The 15,914-nt window shown below is 39.9% G+C and overlaps 1 protein-coding gene across 9 annotated transcripts in view; it reads right to left on the reverse strand.

The window, feature by feature from the left end:
• Nucleotides 1–6,132, reverse strand: part of znf618 (zinc finger protein 618) — a 33,595-nt gene extending 27,463 nt beyond the window's left edge. For 6 of the 9 annotated variants that reach the window (XM_078793964.1, XM_078793961.1, XM_078793960.1 and 3 more), the window contains exons 1-2: nucleotides 6,075–6,132; nucleotides 5,548–5,681 (exon numbers count right to left, since the gene is read on the reverse strand). In XM_078793964.1, the coding sequence (XP_078650090.1) occupies nucleotides 5,548–5,616 (69 nt within the window). In that variant the 5' untranslated portion in view covers nucleotides 5,617–5,681; nucleotides 6,075–6,132. Of the gene's footprint in view, nucleotides 1–1,320; nucleotides 1,745–5,547; nucleotides 6,007–6,074 lie in introns of those variants that run through there. The other 3 variants (XM_078793958.1, XM_078793963.1, XM_078793965.1) reach the window with 3 other exon arrangements.
• Nucleotides 6,133–15,914: the final 9,782 nt, after the last annotated feature.

Here is a 15,914-nt window from a genome sequence, read left to right on the forward strand (position 1 = left end):
TTTGGATTTTTGTCCTATAACAAGTTTAAGTTTTAAGAAAATTTTAATTACAGTATTACTGTATTCCCAAATGCAACTTTTGGCTTGCTTCTCTTATAATATTGCACGTAACAAACGTCTTGTATTACCCTTTGATACGTCTACTTCCAGCATTCTTGGATCACAATACTTAGTTTACACGATACTACGGTATGCAGTAAGGCACACTTTGGCAAAGTCAAACTCGTCAGTTTGCTGCATCAACTCTAAGTTCCCCCCTGGAACGACGAAAGAAGAAACCACAAGTCTGCAATAAAAAGGTATAGAAAAGTGATATTAAATGTTCATTTACCAACTTCATCATTGATACATTGTTTTGGAATGTTTTCTGCATGTAAAACTAGAATTAGTCTGTAGAAAATTAGTTTTTTGGTCATATTTTTGTGTGCCTGGAATGGATTCATTTTTGGATTTACATTATTTCCACTGCTTCGGTTTGAGTACGCTTCAGTTTTCCTCTGATTCTCTAATTCTGATGTCTCATGGCTGGCTTTACTACAACAGTAAACAGTAAAGTCAACTTGCATGTGTTTGGACATCAGTGCACTTTTGCTGTGTTTACATCCTCATGTGACGCTTGTTAGGTGGCCAAAAAAAAATAACCAAGCAATACAATCACTCTTCGGTGGTTATACATTATACATCATAAAGTAAATCTATAAAAATATCATGGTAGGAACGTATATATTTGCTAGAATTTCCATGTCTCATGGCTGCCTACAGGGGGCGTTATTAACATGCAGACTTAAAAATCCTCTAGCGTTCCTAAAATAATACATGCATTTTTTGGACATTAGGACACTTTTAACAGTGTTTGTGTCCGCCTCTGAAGCTTGTTTGGCGAACAAAAAGCCGCTAAGAAGCGGCCTTCATGTGGCCTGACTACCGGAGTAGGAGGGGGGCAACTCTGCACAAATTTGAAGGAAAATTCACCAAAAAAAAAAAAACATGGCTGCAGGAGGTTTTTGTGTTTAGATTGTTCCTCCCCGTCGTCGTCTTTTATGTGGCCACCATAGCTCGCTTAGCTTGCAGTACGAGTATTGTGTTCTCCGACTAATCCATACAAAACTTAAGAAATTCCAAAATAAATTTCAAACACGAAGGGAAAACAAAATTGTGTTCGCTCATGATGGCTGCACCTGGTTAGCAAGGCGAGCACTGACTGCTGCTGCTGCGTTCATTGGGCAAGTGAAAAAGGACAAACTTGACGTTAGATTTCTTATGTAAATTTCTAATTTTTCTAAAATAAAAAATGATGAATAATTCCATAATTTGACATACCTCCAAAAGCGATGTTGCTCATGCGAAAACAGTCCGAGAAAAATCCTCCCTCCCCGGCCAGAGGTGACTGCAACAACGGCTTCCTCCCCGGAAAAAACGCGAATTAGTTACGAGGAAATTCCAAATGTGAGAAATTTCCCTCCACTGTTTTCCCCCCAGCGCTTCCACACGCTACGTTACATTTCTTAGCAAATCGCGTCAATTAGACGAGGTGTACATAGTCCGACCAGGCTGCCCGTTCCAGCCTTGCAAGAAAGATGGGCTATGTCGCTGTTCCCTGTGTGGAATTTTTCGTCCGCCATGCACAAGGGCAGATTCCAAAATTACAGCGCCGGCCTGCAATAGCCTACATTAAAAAAGGAAAAAAATGGTGGAAAAAAAAACTCTGGGAAGAAGAGGAGTGAAGCGGGAGGGGGGAGTGTATGTTGGCCGACTAAGAACTTACAAGGAAAAAACGTCTTGTTACGTTACAACTAGCGGGTGTTTGATTTTTTTAACATGTTTAACTGTAGCGTCACATTTAAGAATGATTTTATATTAAAAATAAAATACTTAAACCAAGCTCATGTGTCAATCCACGAACCACAGCAGTGTTTGCTAAAATTTGCATAGTCGTCAATTGTAACATTTTGGTTGGCCAACATTTTAATTTTAAAAACCCCAATTCTGACATTTTAGGGCCTGGACACATTGTAACAAGAACCTTGTTAGAATTCGTATTATTCTACTAAATATCTATGGTAACCAAGCCTTATATTTTCACAGGACATATGTTGTTTTCACGGCCCTTTTTTTAGAAAGTGATGAAAAGTATTTATCATTTAGCTATTTAACTGAGCTGCATTAGGCACTCTGCAGCATGTGACTAATCCCTGACAGGCTGCAATGGGGCTGCTTTTTGAATTAGTGTTGCAAAAAGCCAAAGAAAAAGCTAAATATTTAGTCGAACCATTCAGAATTGAAGTGTTATAGAATTAAGGACACCATGCACAACTTCTTGCAAATTTAGAGGGCACATTTTTACTAAAAAAAAAAACTGGTTGCCTTAACAAGCACTTGACCTCAGGTTCCTGTGTCTTTTGTTTTTGGAATCATATTTATATGATATATACAACAATTTCTAATGTATACACATTCATTGAAATTACAACCTTTGAGAAAACAGCAACATATAGTTTGAGTACCTAACAATTTAAAATAATTAAAGTCACATCCAACTTTCTTTGGTCCCATGGTGGGTTATTTTGTAGTCACACTTAATTAAAAAATGCACATGCCGCTCCCTGTTAGCTAGCTAGCGTTTGACCCCATTCAAAACTAATCCTGTGATTCCGTACCTTTCTAATTTAGTTTTCAGGATGTTGTGATTAATTGTATTGAAGGCTTGTCAAATCAGTAGTAGTAGTAGTATAAGACAATATAAGTATAAAGATTATATAAGTATAAAGATTTAAGTAACAATACAAGTACAGAGTTTAAAAATAACTTCAAAAATATAAATAATGCACATCATACTTTACAGTTAAAATTATTTTTTTCACACTTTTGGATTTCAATAAGAGCAAAATAGAAGCATTTCCCTTAAATCAATCTAATCTGTGTTCCCAATAAAGTAAAAGAATACCAGACCTTAAACACAAGTCAATGCATGATGTTCTTTTCACATTCATTGTGTCTAATTTAGATTGTATTGAATGCAATATCCAGATTGATAAATTATGTAATTTGAATGGTTCTTGCATTTACTGTGTTTCACCAGCAGAGGGAGCCAACGCACTTGGGAATAGTCAGTCCGTCTTGCACACTCAGTGGTGTACAAATTACATTCCACTTTTTTTATCTCTACCTACTGATCTCCAAAATTATGGAAGCCCGTCTATTCTATTCTGAAAAAATCCGAATGGTAAGTCATAATTATGAAACTTTTTATCTCTTAATTAGGACTTTTTATCTCAAAATAATAATAACTGAGATTGTACACAGGCGCCGTTAAAAGCAAGACACATGCTTTTATTGTTTGTTTGTTTCTTTCTGCTCCACCTTGTTTTCTGCCGCTTTTATTTCCCTCCTTATGCACACCTGGCGCTAATTTGCATGCGGATGAATAAGTTCAGACCAGGGTTCAATTCCACCCTCGGGCATCTCTGTGTGAAGTTTGCATGTTCTCCCCGTGCATGCGTGGGTTTTCTCCCGGGTACTCCGGTTTCCTCCCACATTCCAAAAACATGCTAATTAATAGTTAGTTAATTGGCGACTCCAAATTGTCCATAGGTATGAATGTGAGTGTGAATGGTTGTTTGTCTATATGTGCCCTGTGATTGGCTGGCCACCAGTCCAGATGTGTAACCTGCCTCTCGCCCGAAGACAGCTGGGATAGGCTCCAGCACCCCCGCGACCCTCGTGAGGAAAAAGCGGTAGAAAATGAATGAATTAAAAAAAATATTTTTCACCCTATTTAATAGCTAGAACTTTAAACTTTCTTTGGCCCCAGGGTGGATTGTTTTGCAGTCATACGCAATAAAAAAAAATGCATATGTCATGAATAAGCAATGTTTATGAATATTTGAAAAAAAAGATCTACAACTGGACCATTCAGAAAGCGAGGATCGACTGTAGAGATCTTAAAAATAATTTCAACCAAGTGTGCCGTTGACAATTATCGATGATGCAATAGTTTTCTGATCATGTTAAATAAATCTTTTTCAGGTCCTCCTGGCACCCCTAATGTGGGTAAGGAAGGTTTCCCACACCTCCCGCAGTAAAAATGGGGGTGGGGTAGCAACCTAAAAAAAATGTAATTTTACAATAGGTGCGGACCGGAAATAACAGACAAAATTGTCCCTTCTTAAAATGAGTTAGTATGATTTAGTAGAGTATGAGCAGGGCAGTGTATGTGAAGAATGCATTATTCATTCATTCATTCATTCATCAGGAAGCTAGAAGTCCTGCCCAGGCCGAGCAGCAGGGACATGATGTTTTGTTCAGTCTCTTTCTTATCAAAGGCGGTCAGTATCAGTAACTCACTGTGACTACAGCGTCAGTTCTGTTTCGATGTTGACTTCTCTCATTTATCATTATTTTGCTCTTCCTTCCCTTCCCTCTCCGGTCATTGGGGCCACAGGTGACCCCCCCCCTCTCTTTCCCACCTCCCTCTGGTTATAAATAGAATGTTAACCTTTCTGGAGAAACAGGCATGAAATCTCCATGGCACAGATGTGATTGTTAAAACAGACATCCAGTCAGGGCGATCAGAGCCGTGCTTTGCTGTATGACCGCTTGTTGAGTGGGGTTCAAGTCCAACTAGGACGCTGCGCTGATGAAGCCTCTAAAGTTATTTAAAGGATGACTTTACCGTCATGTGTCAGAACAAAGCCAGGAAACTCGAGTCTGATCACGAAGGAAAAACAAAAAAGTGCCTTGCCAGAAGCTGCAGATGGTCAAGTGGGGCTGAGTGCAGATGGCTTCTCATCCTGTTGCGCTAACAAGTCTCTGGTTTGGACCTTGCTGCCACATGGGTATGAATGCCGTACGCCAAAAAGAACACTCTCACCACCCGACAGCCTGCAGTTATTATTATTGTTAGTGATGCTGTTGCGGTGCAGGATTAGGGAGGACCTTGGAGACCCGAGTGGGGCGCTTTCCGACTCCTGGAAAAACTCTTCTTCTCACCATTGAAACAAAAAACTATTCATTTTACCCTAAAAGTAACAAATCATGAGAAACGTTTTTTCTTTTTTACGCCTCCCCGCAAGTCTTCTGGCGCCTCACACTTTGAAAGCCCCTCCTGTAGCGGCATCACCATTCATTCAATATTCCTATTATTGTGGCTCACAGCCTGAAGTGGTGTAGACCTGAACTGCAAATCATGGGATTGGATTTTGGATTGATTGGAAAAATGCTACTTATTCATGAAGGAAGGAATGATGCTAATCTGAGAGGAATATAATCTGACGTGTCTTTTTGAGATGCGTTTTCAGTCTCTGAGTGACAGGAAGAAAAGCTCTGACCAAGTATGTGTGGTGATCTGTCTTTTTAAAACTGGTTTCCAGGGGAAAAATACTTTCAAACGATAAACAAGCTGATGCGGGTTATTTATAGTGTTTATGTAGGCTATCTAGTTGGTGTCTGAACCAGGGAAAAGGTTCTTGCCAGCGTTGGTATGTTGAAAAACACGAGAAATGCTAAAATCACAAGCGAAATGGTTGTGAAGGATGGAGCAGCACATACCTGGCCGCATCTCTGAAGGACTCTGTGGAACTGAGATGGATGAAGATGAATTTGATGTGATTTGTTCATTCATTCACGAGCCATAAAAAACTCCAAAGCGGCCGTCAATCTTCGAGGCCATGCTGCATGTCATCCTGCTTGTGAAAAAAAAACAGAAAAAGCCAATTATGCAACCACAGGAATCTGGGACAAAAGGAATCCCTGACATGAATTATCGGAGGACAAGAGGCTTCTTCTCAAGGTGTTTGTAACTTTCATTTACTGTAGCCATTAATGGTGCCTCCTTTGAGATGACTCTTAATGAATAAAAGACACATCATAAAGTACGCGGCGTGTTTGCTCGACCTGCGCTTTGGCCTCGTATAAATGAACAATCTATAAAAGGAAGCTCATTAAGCAGGCTGCCGTAAAATGAAAGAGGTAAAGGCATGTCAAGGACGATGACATAAGACCGACGTCTTTTTCATCATCCTCTGTAGACTTCGTGGTCTCATTTAAGGAATGTGAAGCTGTTAAATGCTGCGTACCTTCAATTAAAGCCGCCCGTCGACGATGATGGCCATCTTATCGCTTGCTCTTCCAGAGCTTTCCTCATCGCCGTGACCAAGTGCTTGCTCATGTAGGACTTCTTTAAAGACAAAACAGAACACTTAGAACACAGCAAAGAGATCCACGAGATGCCTTATCATTACAAAGAATATATTCATATAGTATAACATTGAAATATACTCTTGATAGAACATTTAAAATTATCTCTTAGTTGTTGTTTATTACCCACATAATAAAATCCTTATTTAGGAGTAATAAGGAGTAATAGACTCCTTATTTCTAAAATCACAAATACTTCAACTTGCTGATATAGTTAATCTTCAAACAGCTAAAATAATGCATAAGGCTAAAAATAACCAATTAGCTAAAAATGTCATCCAATACTTCTCTACAAGAGAGGAGAAATATGATCTCAGGGAAGAACTACATTTGAAACACTTATATGCTAGGACTACGTTCAAAAGCCATAGCATTTCAGTATGTGGAATCAAACTATGGAATGGATTGAGTAAGACCCTCAAACAATGCACAACGATGAGCCAATTCAAGAAACAATACAAGCAGTTGATGTTTGCTAAATACAAGGATGAAGAGTCTTGAACCAGTCATGATGTGCTTTATATATCACTATATTGACACTTACTATGGTACCCATTTTGTCATTGGATGGTCATATCACCTCGTACTTCGGTACGGGATGAAAAAAAAAACAAAACTGTATTATGGAAAGCAGGAAGTGAACAAATGTAACAGTTACTGATTGTAAAAGTACCAGATGGAGGGGTAGGATTTAATAAGCTTTGCTTCTTCCTACTCCTTTTGGACATGTGGAACTATGAACTGATTATGTGATGCATTCAATTGTAATCTGATGCATGTTCAACTGAAATTAAACCATTACCATTACCATTACATAGTAGCAGCGGATGTGTTGTCATGTTGTTGCACCGTGAGTAAGAATGTCGTTCTGTTTGATGACTACCTACACATAGACCTGTGGCCTGTGACCCGAAGGGTTTGCCCACTGCTGTTTTAAGTAGAGCTTCAAAATGAAAAAAAGAAAAAAATGTCAGTGATACAAAAAAAAAAGGTGGAGCATCATCTGATCCAAACTTTAAGACCACAGCCTGGAAAAGCCAAAATCTTAAAAAGTGGATTTGCTATCATTTCCTGCCAGGTATTCAAGACCTCTGCAGAAGTTGGATGCAGTACAGTCATTTTAAACTTCTTCAAAAGGTGGTGCTGTTAATAAACCCCAAAGATCGAGCCTCATAAAAAAGATGGACTTGAAATTTCTCTCACAGGCACAGCACAAAATACCTACAGTAACTTTTGGGTGTTCATCCCTATCGCGACTAAACTTTAGGACAGGGGTCCCCATCCTTTTTTTGCACCATGGACCGGTGTGATTTGGGTCTTTTTTTCACGGACCGGCAATGTGTGGCAGAAAAATACAGCAAATATAAAATAACAAGACGGGGCTAAAAACAAATGTTAAGTGTAGGGAAAATTAAACTCACCTGCTAAATCAGTGGGAGGCCTGAGCTTGTTTCATTGAGACGAGATGGTCCCATAGGTGTGATGGGAGACAGTGAGTCGTTAATAAATTATTATTTCTATGCGGCCCTGTCACAAATGCGCTACCGGTCCCCGGCCGGGCGGTTGGGACCCCTGCCTTGGGAGACTGACGAGCACACGTGCATAAACGTCATCCATCATTTGACTAGTGGTTATTAAATGTTGAGGCTATCTCTATTGCAGTGGGTCACATTAGGGGGCCTTTAGAATATTCAGCCTCCTTTCCCATTTATTAGAGCATTTTAAGTAGCAAAAAAACAGTGTACAATGTCACATAATGGTTGCGTTATCTTTAATATTCATCCAAATGTTCCACTTGATGGGAGCTGTTATGTAAAATGACAAATGCCATGCAAGGAGAAGTGCGTCTTTCCCTTCCCTTGTCTTTAAAAATGTCTCATGACTTGTGTGGTTCTCTCATCATCTGACCCAACTCTGCTCTATTTTCAGCCCTTCCCAATTTACGCATCACATTCTTCTGCAGTCATTCGTTCCCCCGCTTCTTCTTCTCCTTTCAATGAGCGTCTGCCTGGTGAATGAAGAACCGGGGCGGGGAACTGAACCCGGGAGACCTTCACGTCGCTGCTGTTACCAAACGCTGCAGCACTTACTGCTCTATTTACGTACATCGGCGCCTTTCTATGCACTCACGCATACTGAGCACACCCGGCGGATTGCTTTATTTGAATTTCACAAAATCATTGCTCACCGATTGTGAGCCATGGTGTCACACATGAGAAGCTTGTGCATGATGACTAAACGTCTTCAGAAGTATGTTGTCATATTCACAAACATGGTGTGGCCCACTCAAAAAGCTGACCGGAGAACGTGCATACCATGTGATGTCATTCTCCGCAGGGGAAAAAAATAATGAGGCTAAATGTAGGAATTCATAAAAAATGTGTTTTTATCCATTCTGGAGTGAATAAAAATGTACAATAACAACAATTGTATTAGCAAATATCTACAATTATCCACTAAAATTGGCATACCAAGGCAATAGAGACCTCACTGTACTCAAGTGAATGGTTGTGAATGGTCGTTTGTCTATATATGCATATGTGTCCTGTGATTGGCTGGCGACCAGTCCAGGGTCTACCTTATGCGAAACATGAACACATATTTGTTTCCCTTTTCTGGCATTTAGCGTGAAAAAACAAGTTTTGCTACGCTACTCCAGAAGGAGGTCATCTCTGGAAAAGAGCACACTAGCAAGAATGTTCAAACTACTGGTAAAACATCATATAGTTCAATAAACAAACGAGGGAATTAGTTTCCAGTGTGTCGTGTACATTTAGCCGAGGAATTCGGCGTGTGAAAAGTTGCATGTGCCAACCTTGTGACACTCCGACTGACGTTATCAGCTCTCTCTACTTCCATTATTCGATGGCTTTGTCCCTCTAACGTCATGACGTGAACCGCTCATACACACGCTCTAATTATAGGAAAATGATACAACTGACGTACAGGTATAACGGGCTTGGCTGCAAGGGGAATAAGCCGCTCATTACCTGATTTTTTTTTTCTTTCCATCAACGGTTCACCATCCTTCAAAGCCTCTTTATATTTCAAACAAGCATTCAAACGTACATAAACACTTGTCATGCCAGCTGCAATGAATTAAGCCTGATTGATATGAGTGCTAGGGCCACACTCAATGAAATTACATCATAAAACAACAGTCATAATGGGAGGAGAAGAAACTTCAAATCGCTCCGACTGATGATATATATTTGTCAAATATTATGATTCAATATTTTCTGACACCTTTTTATAAAAATTAAGTTCTATGATCTTCATTCATTCATTCATTTTCTACCGCTTTTCCTCACGAGGGTCGCGGGGGGTGCTGGAGCCTATCCCAGCTGTCTTTGGGCGAGAGGCGGGGTACACCCTGGACTGGTGGCCAGCCAATCACAGGGCACATATAGACAAACAACCATTCACACTCACATTCATACCTATGGATAATTTGGAGTCGCCAATTATCCTAGCATGTTTTTGGAATGTGGGAGGAAACCCGGAGAAAACCCACGCATGCACAGGGAGAACATGCAAACTCCACACAGAGATGGCCGAGGGTGGAATTGAACCCTGGTCTCCTAGCTGTGAGGTCTGTGCGCTAACCACTAAACCACTAAATGAATAAAATTAAATATTCAATATATTTAATAAGATAACTTTAAAAGTGCATCCATCCATTTATTTTCTACCGCTTATTCTCACGAGGGTCGCGGGGGTGCTGGAGCCTATCCCAGCTGTCTTCAGGCGAGAGGCGGAGTACACCCTGGACTGGTCGCCAGCCAATCACAGTAATATTAAAATTGTATGCCCATTTTATGTTCAGATATTACAAATGTATTGTTTATTATAAATTACATCTTTTTTTGAGAATATTCATACATTAAAATGTATGTAATTGTGATGACAAAAATAAAGGTTTAAATGTTATGAATATAAAATTTGATTTCAACATTACTGAACTTTTATTCAGAATATTACAAATTTAATGTACAAAAATATTTTTTTTCTTCTAATATTTAAACTTTTCCATTGTAATATTTTATTTATTCATTTATTTTCTGTAAATGTCTTATAAAATATCTGGACCCAATTCTCATGATTCTTTTTATGCTACGGAGCAAAAAGCAAGAGAATTCTCTTGGGTGTTTCATGTGATGTCATTCATCCTTTTGTTTTGATACGTGCTGCTAAAAATAGCCATCAAATAACCTTAATGGATGACGCCCCCCATCTTCCCCCTTCCCTGTGATGCTGAGGGGGTATGAACGCAATCAACACGCGTGTGGTTGTGCACTTGTGCATCATCTGCAACCCATAATGCTTTGCTGATGCTGCCAGCGTGGGGGATTACACTAAATCACACGTGAGCTCTAATCTGGATCTGGCACCTTTTTATCTCATTTTTTTGAGAGGTTGGAGTAGTAGGAATGCGGATGAGCGCTGACCTAGATGGTGTCCGCCAGGTTCCGGTTTGGTCTGTTATGGCCCGATGGGCAAATGAAAAACATCCCATCATGTGTATTTCCAAACATGGGCTGTACTCCTCTTCTTGCATCTGCTTGACTGATCAGGTTGAGCATGCTGTCTGCTTTTCGCATGAAGGTCCTCACTTCACCCACTGCTGGTCAAGAGTTACATAACACTTCCTGAATTCCTTTTCCTAAAGATACTCTTTTTCCGGTGGCGATCACCGGATCAGTACTCAAGAGTCAGACTGTTCATACAACCTGGTAACCCTGGCGACCTGCGCTCGGGACAAGGTTCATATCCTGAACATATGCACACACTTTTAGGAGGATAGCATAAAACCCTGATGGGAACATGGGGAAATTAAATAACACCCATACTAGCCACTATGGTAGACATATTACCAGTAAAAAAGCCACTGAAGGCATAAATAAGTAATGGTGACTTTTAGCTTGGTGTGGGTTACAGCCGTGACGTTGGCCTGTGTTTTTATTAGGAATTATTGTACCTGAGATCATTCAAGCCTGCAATAAAAGCCTGTTGTTCCGGCGATCAAGTCTTCTGTGTGTGCCTCACCAAACATTAAAGTAACATTACTGACACCTAGTGCCCAGTGCAGAATACTACATATCATTCACAGCGTCTTGATGGATTCCACAAATTCCATCATAACAAAAAATTAATAAATCCTACACGGCACCACATGCATGCCAGGATGTGATGCATGTGATGACTTAGCTGCCTCCAGCTGAGTTTTTTCATTTCCGAACATTGTTAGCATTATAACATTAATAATGAGTATGTGACGACATCATTAACAGAGCTGTAGTCAGTTTGAGGGATATGAAGGAATGAGGAAACGTTTATGAGGAAACGAGGAAGGAAAAGGCAAACTAAATATATTATTTTAAATATTTGTCACATCCTCCAAACCCTGGTTTTGTCTTAAATCGAGAACTGACATAATGCATTGGCATGAGTCCCAGTGACATTTTATGCTTGCTCAATCCAGTAGTTGAGCACACTCACTTGTGGGCCGGTCATGTGGTTCTCTTACATGACATCAGATTGGTTCATTCATAACTTGGGCGGGGCTAATGTGTTTGATGATTCTTCAAAACAGCCTTCTAACATAATTAGAGCCCTCTAGAAGAGGAAATAACATCCCTATAGTCACCTTGACACTTGTATTACCCAATATAGTAGACATAATGATAGAAAATAAGCCATCTTAGACATAAATAAGATAAGACAGACTCACATGTTCCCATTGACAGCGTAGGTCATAGTGGTGTCACCAGAGATTGTGTCTACAAGAAAGAGACAATACGTATAATGAAAAAAAATACAGTGCATGACATATTGCAACCTGGTAACATAATTCCTACAAAGAAACAAGAGACAAAGAAACTGTATGATTGACAAAAGGGCTCACTCCCATCATGCTGTTGTTCTATGGAACAAACATGCCAAAGGGCTGAAACAAATGCAGTGAAATCTCTTCCCGCCTGTTTGGAGGCAAGAGACAAAGAAAACAGAAACACATGCACATGGTAATATATTCCGCCCAGCAATTATTGTGTTATTGAGATCATACATTAATCTATGGTTATTAATGTTTTAATCTTGCAAGATCTTGTGACACCCCCACTTCCTGGTGGCTGCTGTCTCATCAATATAACTTTACTGTCACCGAGAAATCCGTGTAGAATCCTACGCTACTGCCGCTTATGGACGAGCAGAGAACACATGCAGTCAACATTCACACAGGAGGTGCTGTCGGCTGCTCTCTACACTGCTAACCCTGATGCTAGCACTCTCTTAACAATCAACTCTGGCCAGCTGACATCACACGCTACTTGAACATATGTATTGTATAGTGATGTATGTATTTAAAAAAAATAAAAGCAGAGTGAGTGCATAAAGGTCCTGTCGTACAAAGGATCTTTTCGTCATATTTTATGCCTTCATCACGGCAACAATTTGATGAAACATAAAGGCTCATCTTGTTGATCCCACCCTCAAAGCCCAGGTGATATAGACTCAACTAGTTTTCCATAGTGCTGCCCTTATTAAGTTAAATCCATTGTTGGCAAGATGTTCCACTTGTTTGTGGGTCCTGTTTTCTAATGAGGGAAAAAAAGAAAAGGTGACGGGGGAGTTTCCCAACTGCGACCAAAGGGATCTAAACCTGGTTGCTAAGAGACTAATGGAAAGTCATGGGCCAAAATGGGTGGCAGGAGTGAGTCACTGACCACAAGGGCAAGAAAGTAAAACAACGGAAAGAGGAAACGATACAAAATCTTGAGAAGCTGCTCACTGTTATGAATATACACATGAGTAGGTGCTTGAATAGATGAGTGTGCTGCAGTCTCATTGGCTGCTGTTGCAAGAGGAAAAAGAAAAAACTGCAATTAAATTCAAGACATCCCAGAAGTGTGGGCAAATTGTCCCACTCCAATTAGAACTGGCTAATTAGGAAAAGATGACTCAATGGCGAATTTCATTGAATCATCACCCATTCCAAAGTTATCAGGATGTGTTTGTGTGCATGTAGGCCCACGCTGATGCTAAGAGGTATTAGCAGTAACATGTGTGGGGGGAGGGAACGGATGTGCCCGCTACGTTCAGCACCACCAGGTGATTGTGCACCGTGGCGCCACCCCCCCCTTGACATTTGCACTGAAAGCGAGAAGCTGTTTATGTCCACCCAAGTGTCCTGCCCTCAAAACATCTGAATAACACTTGACGCCATTCCATACAATTACCGGAATGAATAACGGGAACCATCATATTTTCCCTGACCTACAATGAGGAGATTATTATGCAATGTATTTCCAGGACACACACACAGCGGAAAAATAAAATAAAAATAATAATAACATGTTATTAATCTAATTATGTATTATTACATAAAAATAATGTGGTGTCCAAACCATCGTCACTGACATACATTTTGGTGAGTGCCACTATTTTTCATAAACGGTGTACATATTTTCATGATGTGGTTGTGTTTGTCAGGTTTTAGTCAAGACGTCACACATAATTTACTACGCCTTTGAACAAAAAACCACACTGATTTGTTGCAAAATGGACATTTCACGGTCGTCACGCAAGATCTCGGTATAGCAAAGAGAAAGTGTGATGATGGCCATAGAAATTAACTTACTGCAAAAAAAGCAAATGGGGGAAAAAAGGTGAAAAGAAAGATGAAATCTCTGAAATCAGGGTAAAAATTTATTTTGTATATATCACTATGTTAGACTAATTTGTTTATCATCCGTATTATGTACAAAACTGTAAGCTATATGTTGAGCAGTACAAGTAAAAGCCACATTTTAGGAAACATTCAGATTTTAGTACATAGGACACTGGCCTAACATAGAAAGTGACTAGCCAAGTGTTTCTGATTTTAGTTCCTCAGTCCCGGATGTTCCCCGTCTCTCACCCATAGTCAGCTGGTACAGGCGCCAATTAGAAGACCCTAAGGGGATTAGGCGGTACATAGAACTGATGGCTGGATGGATAGATTTCTGTGTATGTAGTGTCCAGTACAATAAAGTAACAGTAAGTAATAAAGTTGACTGTAATCATAAAAGAAGAATCAAATTAATTAATTACAACATGTAAAGTGGAAGTGACTGAGCCTGGAAGAAGTTTGGGATGGCTCGAGCTGAACGCTAGCTTTCAGAGAGTTTTTTCTGACATCGTCTCTCTGAGACGTCACAGTGAGCTGCACTTCCTTATTTGGGCATGCCCATATAAACGCAAACAGTCCGTTTTTGAAATCCAAGGAAATACAGCTGGAATAGGTGCAGATTCTGGAAAATCTAGAAAGCTTCATTGCGGGTTATTGCGTGTAGCTGCTCTATAGAAGTCCACAACTCATTACAAAGGGCCGAAAATGAGCATAATTGGTCCCCTTTAAGTAATATATTCAGACATTAGTATATATGACTTAAAATAAGCAAATTGGCTTAACAGGAAGAATCATGATTTGAATGTATTTTCTCATTTTTCAGATATTGCAGTGTGTCCAGGCTGCTTAGTAGAACAAAGCCGACAGTAAGTAATAAAGTCGCCAATAATCATAAAAGAAAACATTCAAGGTCTTAACTCTCTTACAAGACACAACGCAAGACATCCATAAGTTGCCCCCAGTCTTTCTAACAGGCAGCCCAAGTACAAATGTGTGACACTTTAAGGATTGTAAAAGCTCATTTGTCAACACGCTTTCTCTTGTGTGACATCTGAGGCTTTAAAAGCAGTCACTTTGTCATTGTCCACTCCACCGTGTTCTCTTTTAAAGTCCTAGGGGACAAAAACAACCTAAAAACCCGCATCTTGCAGCCATCTGCAAGTATTTAGATAGTGAGAGTACAGTCTATCAATTTCAGCCCAAAAGGAGCAGCAATCAACCAAGGACATGCAATGGGAACGGAATACAAACAACCATGAAAAAAGTCAACCCTCAGCTGGACTTTCAGGGAGGTTTTTGTGAATGAATTCCAGGATGGGACGGAATCGAAAACAAATGTGCAATATTATGGTGAAATGAACCACAAATGGATCGCAGGCCTCCTGGCCCGCATGATTGCGAGTCAGGAGAAGAATCCTCCAGCTTTGTTCTGGATTCCTTGGATTTTTCCACATTACTTTTAAAAATAGCGTTATGTTTTGTAACTGCTATACAATCACTGCATTCTAATTTAGCTTGATTGAGTCAAATTAGGGTGGCAGTGGTTTATCCTGTAAAAACCTGGCCCAAAATATGGAAATTTTGACCGGTTTCCCAAGCACTACTGCCATATCCTGATGGAAGGCAGATGTTTTTAAAATAATTAAGTAAGAAATAAGTCTTTGGTAGAGTATACCTGTGTCCACTTTATGTATAGTACACCAAAAAGATTTCCCCCTTGGTGCAAGTGATGGACAGGAAGTGTATATTCGGCATTTAGTGCACATCCACAAGGCCTGGTCGTGTAACTAAACGTGGACTACATTGTGGACTATAATTACATTTTTATATGATAATTGTGTATATTGGGGGGTTACCTGCCACCAGACTTCAACCTGCATTTCATTTCTTTGTTTTAAACTCACCAAACACAAAAACAAGCAAAGACAGATATTTGTAGGTCAATACTGTTTTTGTTTACTCCCAAATTGACCCATGTGTGGAAACAGACAAACCCAAAATACCATAAGCTGGCCCATATAAAAGCCTGACTGAATTATTATTTTTTTTC

The sequence above is a fragment of the Doryrhamphus excisus genome, linkage group LG10 (assembly GCF_037039965.1).
Source record: "Doryrhamphus excisus strain RoL-2023G ecotype Guam linkage group LG10, RoL_Dexc_Guam_v1.1, whole genome shotgun sequence".
NCBI lineage: Eukaryota > Metazoa > Chordata > Actinopteri > Syngnathiformes > Syngnathidae > Doryrhamphus > Doryrhamphus excisus.